At 35.6% G+C, this 16,256-nt stretch overlaps 1 protein-coding gene across 6 annotated transcripts in view; it reads left to right on the top strand.

The window, feature by feature from the left end:
• LOC150108232 (adhesion molecule nephrin-like) overlaps positions 1-16,256 on the top strand; it is a 299,319-nt gene that overhangs the window by 208,246 nt on the left and 74,817 nt on the right. For all 6 annotated transcript variants that reach the window (XM_090415684.1, XM_090415682.1, XM_090415683.1 and 3 more), the window contains exons 5-7: positions 7,297-7,596; positions 11,083-11,373; positions 11,802-12,095. In XM_090415684.1, the coding sequence (XP_090271810.1) occupies positions 7,297-7,596; positions 11,083-11,373; positions 11,802-12,095 (885 nt within the window). The remainder of the gene's footprint in view (positions 1-7,296; positions 7,597-11,082; positions 11,374-11,801; positions 12,096-16,256) is intronic.

Raw genomic sequence — 16,256 nt, 5'->3', positions numbered from 1 at the left:
ATTTTATATTAGCCACATTAAAGACATCCAGGCTTTATATTTTAATAGTATGCTAATACACCTATCAAGAATTCACTTAAGAAGAATATAACCTTCCGACATGTGACATATGATTGTCTCAGTGAGGAAATTGGTGGGAGAATCAATCGACCGTGAGATGCGGTGATTGATTCATTAATGCCCTTGGGGGTGATGGATAGCAACGCAAAGCTGTACCAATGAAGTTTAACTGAGGTTCGGCTGTTGCTCTTACCCACTTGGGCGATGAGTTTTTGAGTTCGCTCTCTTAAGGTTTTTGCCTTAAGGGAGCACTTTGAGTCTCCGGGGAAGGTGTTCTCCGGCACGGCCCGCTGAGGGGCTTTGTCGGTGAATTATTTTCCTCGGAATTTGAGCGGTTCTGCTCAGTGGTCGGGGAGCCCGTCACTGAGTGGAACCAACGCTGAGATTAGGACGGTCTTTCGCCCACTATGGAGTGGCCTAGAGATCGTCCGTATTTTTGAGATTTCACCTTTACTTACATAGTCGGTGATTGATTCATTCATTACCCTTGGAGGGTAATGGATGGCAATGGTGTAGCCAATGAAGTTCTAACTGAGGCTCGGCTATTGCTGTTACCCTTCTGCCATGATCAGAGCTTTAATTGCTCAATAACACCTTATCCATACACTGTCCTCTACAGATAACGGGGAAGATGAAAAGCATTCTTGCTTCGCCCTTTAAGCCAGTCCTTATAAGGACTATGATTGTCTGAGAATTACGATTCGCAAAAAGACCTTTTTAGGACTTCCAGGGTAACAAATGGCAATGCTGTAGCCAATGAAGTTTTAACTGAGGCTCGGCTATTGCTGTTACCCAGCCATGACTAGAGCTTTTTAGCTCAATAACACCTTATCCCTACACTGTCCTCTACAGGTAACGGGGAATATGAAAAGCATTCTTGCTTCGCCCCTTTAAGCCAGTCCTTTTAAGGGCCTGGGTATTAAGAAGTTTTTTTGTTTTTTTTTTGGACCGTGAGATGCTGTGATTTATACCATTTGGAGGGTAATGGATGCAATGCTGCAGCCAATGAAGTTCTAACTGAAGCTCGGCTATCGCTGTTACCCTCTTGCCATGATCAGAGCTTTAATAGCTCAATAACACCTTATCCCTACACTGTTCTCTACAGATAACGGGGAAGATGAAAAGCATTCTTGCTTCGCCCCTTTAAGCCAGCCCTTATAAGGATAAGGACTAAGGCCTAGGTATTAAACAATGGGATTTTGCCTTCTTACCTTTTCTTATTTTTTTTAAATATCGATCAAATCAAATTTAATGCAAACAGCGGAGCACAAACTCAATAATTGTTAAATTAATGAAAAGGCATGCCTTGTTCTTTTTTTTAAATGTTATTGTAATGAACAGAGTGAGTTTTATGCTTGCAATTTCTATCAACAATTATAATAAGCTAACATTCGCGAACTGCTGGTACGATAATTTGAGCTGTCTTTATTTGAAAAATGGTACGATGCTCTTAATGAATGTTATGTTACTTTAAATCTTAAGAAGTTGATGTGACAACTAACAGCAAACATAAAAAAAAAATCTAACATATGACCGACGGCTGCCGTAAACATAATTGGCCAATCAATTATGTAATGGTATAGCACACATACACACACACAGCGAATGGAGTCTCCCTGAAATTGCCTTCTTCTTCTTTTGCCTGTTTAAAATAGATACGCAAGGTATAATGACATATTAGAAACTCATTATTTGGACACCGATAATTACTCCAATGCTCATGTAATTGGTTACAATACTTTAAATCCCTTTCTTCCATTTAATCATTCGCTTCGAGTAATAGAAGTTCTGTAATCTTTGGTAGAACTAGTTTTATTAATTTTATAACGCTAATGGTTTGTGACAGAAATATCTGACATGTTAAAAATGGCTTCAACAGCAACGTCATTAAATATTGTTGCTGCTGCTTTTTCCTTTACAAATCTTTTAGTTTTTCCAAATGATTCCGACCAGTTGTTAGCAGAATTTAGCTTTAAAGTCTTCAGCACCCATCATTAACTTACTCCAAAGAAAACACTGAAAAATCTACAGTAGAAGCCTCTGTTTATTACAATCAGCGCCTCTGTAGCGCAGATAGAAGACCAAGGGAACATTCGCTTCTGATAGGAAAAGACCTGGATTCTAGTCTCATTATACAAGGAATCCTTTATAGAGGCTGTTTCGATCGAAGGTGAGTTAGCCGGTCTTATACACAATTATCAAGGATTTCCTCCCGAAACAGACAAACCAGCCAGAGAATACACACACACAAATTAGCAAACACATACGCTTGCGGAGTGGATTTTATGTTGTAAATTGTAATCACATTCAGTGATTCTTGGGACTCCAGGAAGGTGTTATGTACGTGTACTAATACTACTACTAATGATAATAATTCATTCATTACACCCCCATTATGGTGAACCATATACTTCTCATCAATCAAAATCATCTCTAAAGAAGATATTACATTGTATCCATCCTTTCCTTGCACGTTTTTTTTTTTAATTTACAGCATAGACGCCATGAGTATTCAGTAATGTTTATAATAAAGTGAATATTCCACATTCACCTTAAGAGCGGCCTATCAGATCGGAATCTCGAGCCTAATTCTGATCCTTTTTGCCTTTTATGTAAAGTATAGGGCTTATCACAGGAAATTGTTTTTTTTTTAAACATTCGAGGGAACATTTTAATGTTTCCTACGATGAATTGTGGGATATTGAATTATTATATCAACAATAAAAATTACAATTAATATGAAGACTGTCATTTGCTAGTAATGTAGTTACCAAACGAAATCTAACAGTTTAGCGTCTGTGTGGCCATCTACCAATCTTTTACAAACCTAACAATGGCTCGAGTGATTTTATTTTCAGCAAATTTTCGCAGTTTTCTTTTGACAGTTGAACTTTTTCTCAATTAAAATAGTATTTTATGTTATTTCTCTCATTTTCATCCTCATAGTTTCTTTAGTTTTGATTTCTCTAACTTTGATTAACGTTCATTCATCTTTCTTTTTAAATGTTTTATTCCTTTTTCTAAATAGCTTTCTTTCCCTTTCACCGCGCGATTGTAGATCGATTAATGTTTATTTTTTATTTCTCCTACGGCAAGGTAACCTTAATTCTTTGAGTATTCCAGTTTCTTCAAAAATATTCTTGAAATTCCCAAGTTAGTTTAAGCTGTTGGATTAATGTTTTTTCCCTCTTTCACTTAAGCATCAACCTATTCAGTTAATCTTTTTTTTTTGTTTCCCCCTAAATTTATTTGTCATTAAGCAAAGTATTTCCTTTTATTTTTTCCCACATGCTGCTATTTCTAAATTGACTCCATAATCTGGCTTCGCTATTTAAAACGTTCCGTTTCTCTTGGTATGATTCTTATGTTACATCCCCAAGGATCTTTAAGGCAATGCAACCATTTCCTTTATAAATATATGTCTAAGAATACAACCGCAGTCTTATATCCCGAATACGTAAGTGATTCTAGTTCGAAGAATACTGACAATTTAAATCTCAAACAATAAATTTGTGTTCTTCGGATGTTTTTTTTACTGTAATTGCGGTACTTAATAATACGGTTTTATTTATTTATTTTTAATGTTACGCACAAACATGAACAACACGTGAATTTATACTGATCTCAAAAATACTGAGATAAAGTTTTCGTTATATTGCAAATCCTATTAAGCTTTGACACAAATTTTAGTTCGATTTCTATAAATATAGTTCAAAGCCCGGATTTCTTAATGTCTGCACGCAGAAATTAAAAAAAAAAAAAGTGGATACAAATTAAAACAATAATAACCCTGTTTCTCTAGATAACTCGGGATTTTCTCCTTTCCCTTTACTAATACAAACAAACTGCAGAACACACAAGCAGTGATACACAATAATACGACGGTCATTTCAGAAAAAAAAAAAAAATTCTGCATACCACGCATATGGAATAGTTTCCATCTTCAAGACAGTTGTAAGCCAGAATGAGTAAAAACGTGGTGTGCTCATTTTTTTGTGTGTTTGTTTATGGTGCTTATTTTGTGCTAAATAAGACTTCAAAATGGAGGAAGAATCAGAGACTCAGATCGGATATAGCACCATTTTGCATAACAGTACGAAGCCAGATGCTTTCTCATCCTCCATGCAATTCTGATATGATCCCTCCAGACTTCGATCTGTTCCCTAAGTTGAAAGAACCACTCCACGAGAATACTTAACTACTTAGATTTTTGCCAACATGATCCAACTAGTCAAACACATCCGCCAGAAAAGCTGTAGTGATGACAGGGATAAAAGACCAAGTCAAACATTAGGGAACAGAGATAAGGCGGAATGAAGATTGCACTGAAGATCTGTAAATGCATTTTTCTTAAATAAATATTTGGCTTTACTAACAACGGTACAGTATGCAGAACGTTTTCAAATAACTCTCGGACCATGGTCTTACCAGCCTTGACGTAACTCACAATCATAATCATCATCATCATCATCATCATCATCAAATTCCTGATATGTTCCCTCAGGGTGTGTACAGTATGTTATGATATTATTTTTTTCATTTTTGGTAGTAGCTATCAAAGATGAGAAAATGAAATATCTAAGACATCAGTTCCTAACCGGTGGTAAGCGTACCCCAGGGGGTACGTGCTGGGCCGTTCAGAGGTACGCGAAAAATAATCACTAATGGCGGAAAAACAAGTAAAGTGAACTATTTTACATTAAGATAGGCACTGAACAAAAGTGTCAGTATTTAAAAACAGCTATTTTAAAAACAAGTGGTACAATTTATAGAAATGGGTTTAAAAGGGGTACGCAAGTGGAAAAAGGATGGGAACCACTGATCTAAGATATCAGTTAGTAATGTCTACAAAAGAAAAGTATCAGAAGCTTTCCCCTTAATTCTTATTTTCTAAACGTATAAACATATTTCAAAAAATGCAATTATAAACACATTTCTCTATTTTTATTACAGTGTTCATACTTCTTTTCTTTTTTTTTTCACCCTGATCATTCAGTTTCACGATACAATCGACGAAAATCTTCCTGATAATCTTTGCGGTCTCAAACTCTGAAGCAGATGGTTATCCTCGCAATAAACCAACCTTCAGATTATTAGAGACTGCAGTGAAGATATTGAGTTGAATTATTCCATGTTTTACAAAGGATCCAATGGCTGGTACTCTATTCGTTAAATCTCTGCCCGGAATCATTGTAATCCCCTGTAATCATTGAGTTTTTTTTTACAGTATCCAAGCGAAATATGATTTTGGTCGTATATTATTTTCTTAGCATTGCAGTTTTCTTTGTGGAGAAAACGACCCAAGAGAATGGAGAGTGAGTGAGTGAGTGAGTGAGCCCAAACTCATAAATATTGAGATCTATTTCTATTCCTTGCTCTCTATCAGCGATTATGTTAATATCATCGGAGATTTTTTTTGTTGTTGTTGTTCTCGTTCGACCTTTTTTTCTGCAAACCTCGCGTGCAATTTTAAGTAGTTTAGTGTTTGTGAGCATTACGAAAATCTCAGCAACAGAAAAATTTATATAAATCTTTTGAAGTGAGTATCATTGAAACACATTTCGACTAGAGGCCCAAACTCTAAGCTTATTTTAGGGTAAATATATGTCGAGGGATGTTGCTCCAGTGTATATCTACCTGAAGATCTGGGAAAGTGTGAAGGAAGTTACAAAAGTAATACACAGTAGAAAAAAAAAATGTTGCTTAATATCTTATTGGAAGGATAAATCTTGTTTGAAGACATTCGAGTAGCTGCTCGCTTTGATATCAGCAAAATCCAAAGTTGTTTTTTGTTTACCCTGCAACACGAAGTTAGTTTGTTTTGCATTTATTTCATGATTTTGTAATTCAAGTTGACTGACTGATTTTATTGGCTTAATATTAGCGTAAGGTAAAAAATAAGCTAAACGAAACATTCATATACACAGAATGATAGGCATATAATATTATTATTATTAAAATTATTATTACGTGATACCTCCAGGATATATAGCTAGGATTATATATATATATATATATATATATATATATATATATATATATATATATATATATACCACGATGAGGTAGAAATTGTCGAGTCAAACGAAATCACCTTGGACCCTCTTCATATGAACAATAATCTTCTTCTTCTTCTTCTTCTGCAGCTTCTCCCACTTAAGTGGAGTCACTGTTTGTTATGAGTCTCCTCCACACCTTCCTGTCTTGGGCTGTCACCACATCCAAGTTCTTCATCTTCAAGTCCTCTTCTACCAGCTCCCTCCATCTCTTCTTTGGCCGCCCACGCTTCCGCCTTCCTTGCACATCCATCTGCATGACCCTTCTTCCCACATATTAGTCCTCCCTCCTCATCACATGACCAAACCATCTCAACCTTGCCTCCTGTATTTTCGCTCCTAAGTTCGTAACTTTCACTGTTCCCCTGACATAGTCATTTCTCAGACGATCCTTTCTGGTCACACCGCACATCCACCTAAGCATTCTCATCTCTGCTACTTCCATCCTGCTGATGTTATTTTTCCTCAGGGCCACAGTTTCTATAGCATACGTCATAGCTGGCCTCACTACTGTCCTATAAATTTTGCCTTTCAGATTGATCGGCACCCTCTTATCGCATAACACTCCAGCCATCTCCCTCCAGTTCCTCCAACCCGCTTGTATCCTGCATCCCACTTCCTTCTCAGCTCCTCCATCTTCTTCCACTGTTGAACCTAAGTATCTAAAGTTTTCAAGTAACAGTTGGCTTGCATCAAGGGTCAGCATTAAGTCCGTTTCTGTTTAATATTGTGATGGAGGTGGTAACAGAGGAGGTGAGATTATTGTTCATATGAACAATAATCTCAGCTATAATTTGCCTGACTCTTTCAGCTCTACTAATCAGATACTGGGGATCGCGTGGTTCCACACACGCACAAATGTACAACAATAGAACTTTAACACGGACTATAGCTCAAGTTCATAATAACTGTAATTTACAGTCGAATATTATAGCTTTAAAATTGTATAGCTTTAGAGTGTCTCGATGTTTTTTTCAGTGTCTTTTAATAGCTTTCTATGTTCTTAACGCCTGATGAAGTCAATCTCGACGAAACATGTTGCGTTTTCAAATAAATCTCTCAATTTGTTATAATTCTCGGATTTTTAGTCCGTTTATATTAAAATGAACATATCCCAACTCCGAGTTAATAGTAGTAGTCATATATATATATATATACTTATTTATTTATTTACTTTCAGTGAAGCCTTGGGATATCAAAATCACGACCCCTCTGCGACCTCTGTCTGCTGGGGAACTCATCGAAATCACCTGCCAAACTTATGGTTCTCGTCCCCCAGCAAGGATTTCGTGGTGGAAAGACAGCGAAAAAATTGTACAGACATCTCGCGATATCATCGCAAGTGACGGAAATTCGACTACAAGCTACTTACTTTTTGTGGGGGCTAAAGATGACAACGGAAGGGATCTCTTGTGTCGGGCTGAGAACCCCGAACTTCCTGGTAGTGCCTTAGAACACAAATGGAAATTGAACGTTTACTGTAAGTCTACGTAATTTGTTCTTGCTATCAATCAATCTTCCACGCTAAACCTAATTATTATATTAAGCATGGGGAGTTTTGATTAGTTTCTCAACATTATGAGATTAAAATTATTTTATACAAAGTTCCTAAGCAATTATTAGTATTATAGAAGTTAAATAGAATCCAAAAACTTCAAAGTTGCAATTTCTACTAGTATTTCTAAGTCTAATTAATCCTTCTAAGCCTAATTGGCAATGATATTATTCACTAAATGCCAAATTCCATGTTTACCGGATTTCATAAATGATTTTCTAGTTCCAAGTGATAATTAACTGGGCACGTTCAAACAAAATCTTTGTTGAAAGGCACTTTAGAAAGATTTTCTTAACTAGTTCACATAAATCCATAGACGACGTTCATTTATAACTGATAGGATTACATATGTAGGTTCCCCTCCAACTAATCATCGAGATAAAATTTAAATAGAAACGGATCATGGGATAAATCCCGTGACGTTTATTTGATCATCAAAGATAAGTCATTGTTCCACATCAATATTCAACAATGTACGCACCAAAACAGAAGTACATTATCATAATAAGTAGAGAAAAGTATTTTGCATCTTCTAAAGATATTTCACATTTCACTATTGCCATTTGAACAGCTACAAGCCATTTGATAAAGGCAGATTACAAAGCAGACGACAGTCTCCTTCCAAGTAAAAATCAATCCCCATTGTTATTCGGTTTTCTTCCAAACGCCCCCATGCGGGCCTCAGCTGCATTCATGAATATTAGCTTTCGATTACATTAGCGGGGGAAAGTACGTAGGTATTTATTTGAAATCATTTTTCCTTGTCGTCTCTTAAGCCTTAAGTGTCACACCAAACGAGTGTTTTTGCGGCTTTGTACAGCTGTACGGTTTGGTAAACAGCATTTTGTGACAGTCGGGTGATTACGCAATCCTCTCTAGGTAGCCATCAGTCAAACAACGGGAGTTAATTATGAGTGGCGTTGTGCAATGATACATGCGAGAATGCGGCCACTGCGTCTTAAATTGTTCCTCCTTGAGTTTCGAAAAACTTAACCCTAACGCGCATACGCGCAAACGAAGAATATTCACTGCGTTAAACAGAGACCAAAGGGGAAAGGTAATTACTATTAGCGCGTATTATTCTAATATTTCATCACCGTTTCTTTCTTTCTTGTACCGTGCTTTTGTTTCTTGCGTGTTATTCCCTCATTCCTTACTCTCAACGCTTAATTTACTGATTTTTTTATAGTTGCGTTGAATAAACATTTTATTTATAATTCTGTTGTTATTCACTGGAAGCAGACGACACAGTTAATTTTCGCTACTCTTTTGTTGATAAGATTCGTCTGCTATTTTGTGAGAAGGCAAAAAAATCGCGCTAAATAACAAGTGATCATCGTTTCATAAAATTTATATATAAGTTATGATAATTATATATATTTTTAAACTTCAGATACAACATTCAAAAATAAACGCGATGACTGCGCATTGGGATTTCTCTGGAAGTTATTCAGCCAATGATTTTTATGTGGTAATGAGGGACCGAGTATGCATTTGAAACAACGAAAAAACTTCGCTGCATATTCAGTTAAGGAAAAGTGCTTGTTTGTTTTTATTAACCCTAGGAGATCTCCTAGGAAACCTGATATTAAAATATATTTATTTTCTAGTGCTACTCAAGTCACTATAGATTAATATTACCTAACAAAAAAAATTTAGAGGATCAAGCTCAGTACTGATGTAATTTATCGGGATGCTGAATTCTGATATCAAGTTTTCATCAACACTTCATCCCAAAGATTACCAACTAATATAAGATCTAGATTCCACATAAGCTAAGAAACTTAATATTTCTATTTATTGTTGGTAATCACTGATTTGGAACTTCTGGGTAAGCCCTCCTGCAGAAGGAGTCTCAACACCGTTAACTTTTCACCTTCAATACGTGAAGTTCTTCAATGTTCCATGAAAAGATCTGGATTTAATGCTGTTTAAGATGCAACGAACCTTTTTTTCAAGACTTTTCCATTGAAGATGAGTCGCATATGGTAACTCATCTTCAATGATGATGAGTTACCAGTCTCATATGGCAAGTTGGGTTTTTCATCACTTAAAAGCAGACAGGTTAGAAGAACACGTAATTAACAGAACATAATGCCCTGGCCTCGTGGCCTTAGCTGTGACGTCATACTAAACAATCACAACAACCTTTAACATTGTTACATCACATGTATCCGGTGGGAAGACTTGCAGTGAAAGAAAACAGTATTTGCAATACTTCTCAAGGTGATTTTATAAAACATTTATGTGCTTCTCAATGTCCCTTGCAAACTATTTAAGTACCTATTGCATTGTTTCGGTATTTATTCATTCTTCCAACATGTCTGAAGAATCCTGATGGACAGACAAAAACGAATCTAATAGATTCTGATGCATTTTGTAAAAGGTCCCTAATCTAGCCACTGCTCTGGATTCAACTGCTGTGATGATGAATCACTGTACAGGATGCGTTCTTTTTTTCTATGAATACCACAGAAATTGGAAAACCAAGCTTCAGCGATTATAAATTGATGTTTTTTTATTTATTCGACTATAAAGGATTAATGTATGCCGAAAATCTTTAATTCCACGAGTTCAGCTTTCAAATATAGATATAGATGGCGCTGCAACTGTTTTCCCACAGAATTGTGAATACCTCACCGAGGTTCGGTGTTTTTGTCTTGTCCGACGTGCAACTAAGCGTGACGGAATCCCAGATGTTTACAAATCGACCATCAGGGATTCGACCAAGGACCAAGAAACACACCGAAGCCAACTTTTCCCACAGGGAAACCGCAGTCTAAATAAGGAGTTTATTTGCAGAGTGAAACACACAGTTGAATCGAACCGTATGTCTTAAACAACATCAAGACGGCACTGGAAATATCGATGTGTGTAGTTAAAAGACGTTGCTAAACAAAAGTTGGTTGAAAACAGTCCTTAACATATGAATAATGATGTGACTTGTCATTTGAAATAACTTTACACAGTCTTACAATTACTAATTTTTGAGAAATAAAAAAAAAATTAAAAATTTTAAAAGTATATAAAAATCTAAAACATTAAATTAAATTAAATTTAAAAAATTTTAAATCTAAAAAAGTAAATTTAAAATTTAAAAATCTAAACGAAATTAAAAATTTTTCAAACCTAAAAAATATAAAAAAAATTATAAATTAAAAATTAATAAAAAAAGTAAAAATTAAATTACAAATGTAAAAATGCAAAAAGTAAAAATGTTAAAAAATTCAAAAGTAAAAATTTTAAAAATTAACAATTTAAATTTAAATTAACAATTTAAAACAAATTAAAATTTAAAAATTACAATTCAAATAATCAAACAATTAAATTTTAAAATATTACAATTTTAAGGTTAAACATTTTAAGAACTAACGCATATGAATTTTTAGATTTTTAATTGCTCTTTTTCAGTTGTCCCACAGTTATCCCTTGCCTTAGGGGCCAGTGAAAAGCACGAAGAAATCCGAGAGGGAAGTGTCGTCTACTTCGAGTGCAATATTCACGCGAATCCCCCGGTGAAAGATATCCGATGGCTGTTTGAAAACCAGCTACTCGCTAGTGATCCGTCCACAGGATTGGTAATAAAGAACCAGTCTCTCTTTTTGCATAACGTCAAACGTTCTCACAGGGGGCGCTACCAGTGTACAGCCGTTAACAAGGAAGGTGAAGGTAAAAGCGAAGAAGTCTTCTTAAGGGTCCAGTGTAAGTAGAATTTGAAATCGTCTAATTAGGATGAAGTACTTAGCGGTATGTTACCGATGCATAATAAAGGTTGGCTGCTCTTTAATTATAACCCCTTGTTTCTGTAGCCCGAGGAGCTCTGAGATTTGAATACCATCATCAAATCTCAGACACAAAAAAAATCAGTTTTTTTTTAACCCCTACTTGCATAACGAGGGCAGTTTTATAGACACAATTAATCTTTTTCTCTTCTGTAATTTAATTTTGAATTACAATAATCTGTCATTAGCAATCCGGGTTCTTCTTTAGCTGACATTTTACGTTAGCACTAAATGTAAATGCTAAAAATCAACTGCTGACGCGTTAAACATTTCACTATAACAGCAAAAAGGTCTTATACGTATGTCGCGTACTGAATTTTCTTTTTTTTCTCTCTCTCCTTCCATTAGATGCACCAGTGTGTAAAGCAGGTCAAAGGTTACTTTACGGTGTATCGAGGCACGAAGCTGTGAATATCAGTTGCGAGGTGGAAGCTGATCCACCGGAGATTACCTTTCGTTGGGAATTTAACAACACTGCCGAAAACGAAAACATCGATGTTATATCGTATGCCAGCGGAGTTGGAAGAAGCGTTACCAAGTACACCCCTCATACCAATAACGATTACGGTGCCCTCTACTGCTGGGGAAGAAATAGCGTCGGCCTTCAACAACAGCCTTGTATCTTCAACGTCATCCCAACTGGTAAGTATGTTAAATGACGTGACATTTTGAGTTTTAATTTTACGCAGTTTTTTTTTTATTCGATAATATGGACTGGATGCGAACCCATTTCCCAATATAATAATCGAAGATGAATTCTTAAAACTATTTTTACCCATAATTGTTGAAAATATTTGTATCACCATTCCAAGAGATTGTTCTTTTTCTATCGTATCTCCCCCCCCACACACACATTATATTGAAAATAAAGAGGGAAAGCAATATAAACGAAGGTTTTAATGTTACCCAACATCTTAAATTAAACAGGTTATGTTTATGAAAGTTTCATTATTTAATCGTATGAACTAAACAGCTTAATCCTTGGCCATTCTACAAATGAGGGCGCATTTATAATTTCTATTTACTTTTATAAAATGATCCTTTGTCGACTCAGACTTTCGATGAAAGCGAAATGAATTTATTTCGGAGTGCTAAAATTACCATTCGATATACAAGAAAATGGAAAATGCAATATTTTGCTATTTTTAGTAAAATATTGATTTTTTTTTTCTGGTCTAAATACACTGAGGTGTTTATTGATTGCGCATTATTTTAACTTCTTATTGATAGAACGAAGAGAGAAGAAAAATGTACTTGGTAATAGAAACTCGACTTACGAAAAAAAAAGTTGTTAGTTTTTAATTCTAAATCGGAAGAGCTATCTTACAACATTCATGCCCTTTTTAATAGTGTGTAAAACAGGCTGCATGTTGATATGATAGTACATGGATTAACTTCGAGAAGCTCCCTAAAAAGTGTATCTCTTCACTGCACTTGCTAGAGAGCTATGGCTATTTGCACTAGGGCTCGAGGACCAGTGTTTTATTTCTGTGAATTGTGTGTTGTCCGATCTGTGTGTCAGTACTGTTAAATGAAATTCCAATTTTTCTGGACAAAACACTCTCCACCATCGTCTGAGACTGGCTAACTCGCCTTCACTCTAGAAGCTCTATATTTAATGCATCCAACAACGCATCTCTTAGAGAATTTGAAATATTGGGTTGTTAAAGAGAGATTTGCATAAGTAGAGTCTTTATGATGTAGACGGCCAACGCCTCAATCTGCATACATTGACTAAACGACTGTTTACAGACAAAGATGTTCATTTTGTTCGAGTAATGCGAAGTTACAATTATTATTCCATTTGCAACAGGCTATAACTACGAATGCCAGTTATAAATGTCGTGAGAGGCGACAAATTCATCTTCAAACAAACGTCCTTTCGTATTAATTGATATTTACTTTGAATTCTTGGATTATGTTTCCATTTATAACACACACACATATATAAAGTTAAATATTCATAGACGGTATAAAATCAAATATAGATTTTTTTTTTTTTTTCAATTGTTCGAATGTTTCCATTTTCTACCAGAGATGGCGTACAAATCGCTCAAGTGTAATAATATGTTTTATTCCGAGAATATGCTGTATAATCTGGTGGGATAATAACCATTAACGCGTGTATGTACAGACACACGCACTCACAAGCATGTCATCTGTAGATATGTGTCAATAGCAGATTATGCATATGTATACTGAAGAGGCTGTAATATTAACGATAAACAGAGACATAGAACGACAATAATTCACCCATTCCAGTGCACGGTTAGAGTTAGGTTCCTTTTAATGGATAAAATTTAACAGTTTACTTTGCTTGCAGTTAGTGTCGGAATATTCTGTTTGATTTGCATTTTACATGACTTAGAAAGCCTAACGCTTGATCTTATAATTATCTAACAGCCATTTCGTAATGGTTTTAAATAATTTTATGCATGCGCAATCCTTTTGACGATCGCATTAAGCAAATTTTAAATGCCATTCGACTCATTACTGCCTCTTGTGCATCACTAGTTATTCATTTTCCAAACGCAGTAGACACTCGTAGCATTTGGTATGCAGCTATTAAATTAGGACAATTCTTAGCCTTCACGATAAGATGGATCGCCATTTGAAAAATGACAGGATTCCAATATCATCTCCACAGAACATTCCACTTCAAGAAAAATATGAACAGATTTTGGCTAATATTTTACTGTGGAATATGAAGTGTTGAAGGTTAAAATGCGACGTAAGGGTAGCGAATGGTATTCTGATCTTACGGGAAAAAATCAACACAGCCATGCCAAAAGAAAATGAACATACAAGAAATAAGTTAACTGGATACTGAAGCAGTTGATGGAAAGCCAACGTCTATACTCAAGTATCTTAGTCGTGAAGATTAACCACCGTAAACTTTGTTTATACTCCAAAACAGGTTTAAATAAGAATATAATTTCTTGTCAAATATAATTTAATTTTCAACTGGATGAAAAAATTTTTGTAGCTCTCTTTAATGCAGAATATTTTGATAATAAAATTACGTGCCTTTTTGTTACTTGAATATGAAAAGTATATGAGCTCTGCTTTATTAATCGACCGTGAGATGCGGTGATTGATTCATTCAATCCTATACCATTTGGAGGGTAATGGATAGCAACGCTGCAGCCAATGAAGCTCTAACTGAGGCTCGGCTATTGCTGTTACCCTCCTGCCATGATCAGAGCATTAATAGCTCAATAACACCTTATCCCTACACTGTCCTCTACAGATAACGGGGAAGATGAAAAGCATTCTTGCTTCTCCCCTTTAAGCCAGTCCTTATAAGGATAAGGCCTTTTGTTTTTGGATAAGAGATCGACCGTGAGATGCGGTGATTAATACCCTTGGAGGGTAATGGATGGCAATGCTGTAGCCAATGAAGTTCTAACTAAGGCTCGGCTATTGCTGTTACCCTCTTTCCATGATCAGAGCTTTAATAATTTAATAGCTCAATAACACCTTATCTCTACACTGTCCTCTACAGATAACGGGGAAGATGAAAAGCATTCTTGCTTCGCCCCTTTAAGCCAGTCCTTATAAGGACTATAAAGGCCTTTGTTTTGATTGAGTTGACTATCAACCGTGAAACATTTTCATGTCTGTTTTTTCTTTTATTTATTTTATGTATTTAGGGAATACGTTGCAACCATATGAAAAAAAAAACACCCTAAAAAATAAAAGAATAAGTTTTCTAAAAGTTATAACCATTAATACACAAAAATCGTTCGTTTTATGTGTATTCAAGACCTGGAGAAGTTATCCAAAAGCTACTGATACAAACGTTCTTTTACAAACAGTTGTGTAACCTAACCTGCCGAAGTGAGGTGTCCAAAGTGACAAGCTACCATCGATCTTCAGTTCTCACAATACTTATGTGCGTAATATCATTTGGCGGCTTCCGCTGACGCATTTTATCTTCTCAGAAAAGACTGCGATAAGGACAGTGACTTAGCAGACCATCGACAATCACGTAAACTTATACAACAACCAGGTATAGACTTCCACATTTGAACCTGCTCATCAGTATGCCGATGATAAAGCGAAGCTAGCGAATCGGAAAAAGAGAAAAAAAAAAAAAATTCGTCCACGAGAAAGTAATTTAAAGCTCTCTGCAGTCAAGCTGTAAATTGCTCATCTCTAGTAAGAACTCGTCAATCTTTTATGGAAACCCCGGTAGCAGCACAACTGCTGACGGATGCCAAAGCTGTTTTGCAAGTCGAAGCTATACGTTTAGTAATTTTCTTCTGAGGATTAATCCGCTAATCCCCTGTGGTAAAGGAACTTTGCCGACAACTAGATAAAAAATAATAAATTGTTCTTTGATTTTTCAATACATCTGCCAACCTGCTCGGAAACTTGTGATATTGGATTCTAAGCTGTTGGGAGTTCCCTCACCGAGTGGGTTTATTATTATATTTTTTTGTTGTTGTTTTTCTCCTCTTCTTTCTCTTTTAGTGCAACCAATCAGTCTTTATGAAGGTAATTGGTATTTAGGAACGAAGATATTCTTAAGTTTCATACATGCAGCCTAAAACTAGAACTTTCAGTGTGATTTAGATGTGTAATTTGAATTTGACAAGCAACTTGAGTTTCTTAAACATCTTTTTTTTTTTCAATAATAAACAGAACGAATCATAATCACGCTGTCATAATTAATGATGACACTTATTGACACATGTAATGAATTATTTTTTTTCACACAAAAAATGCATTCGTTTAGGGATAGCAGTCGACACGCACATGCACACAGCCATAACATAATATTCTCCGAAACGAATGGTA

Source organism: Typopeltis vanoorti, chromosome 3, assembly GCF_054136105.1.
Source record: "Typopeltis vanoorti isolate ZY-2024b chromosome 3, IOZ_Tvanoo_1.0, whole genome shotgun sequence".
NCBI classification, from domain to species: domain Eukaryota; kingdom Metazoa; phylum Arthropoda; class Arachnida; order Uropygi; family Thelyphonidae; genus Typopeltis; species Typopeltis vanoorti.
The sequence above is the reverse complement of the archived record's forward strand: the minus strand, read 5'-3'. Positions and strand labels throughout refer to the sequence as shown.